This window comes from Grammomys surdaster, unplaced genomic scaffold (genome assembly GCF_004785775.1).
Source record: "Grammomys surdaster isolate TR1022 unplaced genomic scaffold, NIH_TR_1.0 169, whole genome shotgun sequence".
In the NCBI taxonomy this organism is placed as follows: Eukaryota; Metazoa; Chordata; class Mammalia; order Rodentia; family Muridae; genus Grammomys; species Grammomys surdaster.
The window spans coordinates 14,381,859-14,386,058 of NW_021604617.1; the positions used below are offsets into that span (position 1 = coordinate 14,381,859).

Consider the following 4,200-nt stretch of genomic DNA (forward strand, 5'->3'; position numbering starts at 1 on the left):
AAGTAGCTTACTGGATAATTGAGAGTGGGCAGCTACGATGAGATAAGCCTTTGGTGATGCAGTTGCTTGAGACACCCATACTTTTCCAGGAGTCACTTCTTCCATCTTTCTACATAAAGCAGAAATAAAGTAATTGATTCACCAGGTTATACATTATTGGGACAGGTCTGTTGTCTGTGCCTTACCTAGAGGCGAATCTATCTCTGTCTATGTTCCAACACAAAAGTCATGCCACTGAATTCATTGTGTGATCTTCCCTCATACAAATATGAAAACTGGACTGGAATGAATATCAGGCATAGGCATTTCATTCAACTTAAGTAACTAATAGATGCCTCTAAGTATATTATTGAAATTACATGATACAGACCATGTACCCTGCATTTCATTTTCTGGCCAATCACTCTGCCAGTTTTCTGCAGGCATTCCAGCACCCGAGGCAAACAGGTAAGACCATGTCCCAAGCCTTTGCTTGTCAACTCCCCTTAAAGAACATGCAACAGCCTTAAGTCCACCCTCTCAATTTTCTAGTCCAAAAGTCCTGCTGCTTTGCCTGGGGCCCACATACACAATAGACACCAAGGCAGGGTGGTAGCACAGATCCCAGAGTCAAGGTTTCCATCCTTAATCCATGAAGCCATATAGGCAACAAAAATCTCAGAGAGCACTCCCGTAGTGAACAATCATATTCATCAGAATCCCAAGCCACACTGGCCAGAAGACAAAGAGGAAACAGAAAGAAAGGGGCATGGAAGGAACATCCAAAACATACAATCAAGAAAGGTAAACTCAGAAATCAGCATATAAATCTATAACAAAAGGTAAAGCCTAGATGACTAAAGGCCAGCGTTAAAACAAAATCAACACCTGCCATGGAAATATGGCACTACCAGAACCACAGCAAGCCCTTGATCTTCTAACACATTTGAAGTGGAAGAAAATCACACTTAATTCAATTTTATGAATGTGTTGTAGGCCTTAAATAGTAAATACATGAATGCCATTCAGAAATACAGGAAACTATAATCAAGCAGTTGATGGGGAAGAATAAAATAGTCTAATTTATGAAACATATAAATGGAAGAGTGTTAAGGTTTCATTCCTGTGAAGTGATACCATGACCATGGCAACTCTTATAAAGTAATACATTTAATTATGGCTAGATTACATAATCAGATGTTCAGTCCATTGTCATAATGATAGGAAGCACAACAATTTGCATACAGAGATGGATGCTAGGGAAGATATGGGTTCTACATCTTGATTCAAAGGCAGTCAGAATGAGACTATATTATGCAGGCAACCAGAAGGAGGGTTTTCTCTATATGAGGCCAAGCTTGAGCATAGGAACTCATTGCCCATCCCTATAGTGATGAACTTCCTCCAACAATACCACACATATTCCAAAAGGCCACAGCTCTTAATAGTGCCACTTCCCATGAGCCAAGTATATTCAAACCACTCAATGAAGCAATAAAAAAAAATATGAGGATATCCTGGAGATCAAATACTTGTGTAAAAGAAAGAAGCTACTGACAGAAGCATTACCAATAGAATACTGGAGCCAGAAGGTAGGATCCCAGTCATAGAAAATACAGTAGAAGAACACAGTCTATTGGTCAAAGAAAATGTTACATGTTAAATCTGGACACAAAATATCCAGAAAATATGTACTACAGTTAAAAGATCATAATTAAAAATAATAGCAATAGATAGGGAAGAATCCCACCTCAAATATAGAAAATAGTTTCAACATTCATAGGATAAAAATATTCTTTTTTTGTGTGTGTGTTTCATCATTTATTTAGATGCTGAAGCTCTCACACTAAGTTTTTACAAGCTGGTGAATACTGACAAACTATGTGTCCCACATAACTATAACCACACATCCCCAGACAGTAGAAATATATGGTTGAACTAACATTAATACACATCACCATTTTATCGATTACATAATAAAACAAATGATCAAGTATCCAATTATTAAGTTACATAGCTCAAAAGGCGTAAAAAATATTTCTGCTCAGTTCATTTGCAGATCCCACTTTTTTCTTTTTTGCAAGAGATTAGGAAGAGAAGGGGAAAACCATAATTCAAACAAGTTGGAAAACTTCTGATAGGCATGGAAAACACAAGAATTTCAAAAATTTTGATTAAGAATTGGGTAGCTACAACAATGTATCTCTATGTCTTAAAAATATTTACTAACTTAAAGAGCATACTCTACATGCTCTGCACAAGACAAAGACAACATATTACTAAAAATATTTACTAGTCTCCTCTTGTTTCTTTTTCAGGCCCTCTGTTAAGTTGCACCTCTGAGTGCAAACATTAAATTAACTATAAGGCTTTTTGTCTGGAGACTTTTTTGAAGATATGTGCTTATGTAACAAAGTTGATTTTCAAAAGGAGGTTTCTCAAAACAGCACAACATAAAGACAGAGACATTAAATAATCAGCACAATACTTCGTTTAAAAAAAAAGATGGCTAAGCAAGCCTGATGCATTCTGGTGTAAATGTGGGAGATGTAGACAGTGATCAGGCAGATAACAAGAGAAGCCCTGCAGAGTTTGAAATGACTGGAGGAATACACCATGGAAGGTCTAGAGAGGTCTTAGTTCCTGCAATTTGGATTCTGTATGATGCTAAAAATCTACATGTATTGTGCTGGGTATTTTGGCACCTACTCCTTCTAAATTCCTTATAGACTAATAATATTCTGGCACAGGAGTACATTTAATGACATAACTCAATACCTTATTTTAGGAAAGGTCAACTGGTACAAATAATAAGCACATTTTTAATGCTGACCAGCAAAAATTATTTGCTAAGTGTCCAAACATGTTGATCATAGCCCAAATATAGAGGTTACAATTTTGTCAAGCTTGTGGCCTGCTAAAACTGGTTTTCAATATTCCTGTGGCGCTTCAGCAGACTTATTCGGTAAGCCGAGACATTGAATAATTATGTATGACAAATCAGGTCTCATCTGAATTTCCACTTCCAAGGCAATGGCATCAGGCACCCCAGTTTTATTGAATACAACAGTTGTTTCTATGACTTTTGGAATCCTTGAAGCAGAACTGCATTTTTGGACGGTGCTTCTCCGGATACAAGTTGCTTGCTGTTAAAAGCTCTGCGCTGCTTTTGTCTTATGAATTGTACTGCATCTTCATATTTCACTCCACATTCAATTAATGCAAGGGCAACAAGCACCGGAGCTCTGCAAAGGCCTGCGACACAATGGACAGCGATACAGCAGCCAGGTTCTTCACGAAACTTAATCTTCACAAGACTTAACCAGTCATCAACAACCTGGTTGGATGGTGGTGCACCATCATCAAAAGGCCAGTCAAGAACATGAGTGCCTTCTTTCTCCACAAGAGTAGTGTCGTAAGTTGCTTCACATACACTTACTATTGTGGTAACTCCATACTTCTTAAGTTCCTCTATAAATTTGTTTAAGGTTGCATTGGTTGGATTGTGTGTAATAAGAAATCTCATGTTCTTGTATGTGACTTCCACAGGAGCAGGGCGGTTCATTCGAGCCATGTTAATTTAGTTTAAAAAAACACCCAAAAGGGCTATGAAAGAATTAAAAAATTGAATACAGAAACGATTCAAAACAAAAAAACAAAAACAAAAAACAACCTGAAGTCTACTTCAATATTCAATATACTCCACTTGAAATTCTCAGTGCTTTGAGTATGAATTAGGAGAAACGGGCAATGAAATGAACTTCCTAACAAAAAGCGGTGATTCTTCAATCCAGTAAGACCGAGGCAATACAAAGGAAGTGCACTGAGGTTTACCCCATCCAGGTCTGAGCTCTCGGAAATGCTCTGCAGATTTCAATTCAACACGCCTGTGTCCAGGTTATCCACTCCTATGGGGGCTTCTTGGTGGAGTAGTAATGAATTTCTACAGTTCACTTATCTGCATAGAGGTCGTGCTGTGCTTGGCAGTAATCTTCACTGCCCTTCAGAAACTCCATAAATGTGTGACTGAGAATACCACAGAACTGAGGTTGTGGTCTGGCTCATCCAATGGCTTGCTATGAGTGGAAAGTTCAAGAATCCAGAATCCACTCAGTCCACAAGGCTGAAGGTCTCAACTGGTCTTCAGTAGAGATGCTGGGATTCCAGTGAAGGAATGGACTCACTGACGAGGCAAGAGCAAGAAGGCAAAAGACCAGGATA

The 4,200-nt window shown here is 38.3% G+C and overlaps 1 protein-coding gene across 2 annotated transcripts; it reads right to left on the reverse strand.

The window, feature by feature from the left end:
* Positions 1-3,055: 3,055 nt before the first annotated feature.
* On the reverse strand, positions 3,056-3,587 carry LOC114620637 (protein tyrosine phosphatase type IVA 1-like). Of its 2 annotated transcripts, XM_028766770.1 has the most exons (2): positions 3,218-3,587; positions 3,056-3,142 (listed from the first exon to the last, which is right to left on the reverse strand). In XM_028766770.1, exons 1-2 carry the CDS (start codon positions 3,551-3,553, stop codon positions 3,056-3,058), a joined length of 423 nt encoding a protein of 140 aa, XP_028622603.1. In that variant the 5' UTR covers positions 3,554-3,587. The 2 variants fall into 2 exon arrangements, with proteins under 2 accessions (XP_028622603.1, XP_028622602.1); XM_028766769.1 differs by having other exon boundaries at positions 3,056-3,587.
* Between the last annotated feature and the right edge of the window lie 613 nt (positions 3,588-4,200).

What these genes read in the sequence shown, in the direction of transcription:
- LOC114620637 (XM_028766769.1), bottom strand. Translation starts at nt 3,553, where the DNA reads ATGGCTCGAATGAACCGCCCTGCTCCTGTGGAAGTCACATACAAGAAC.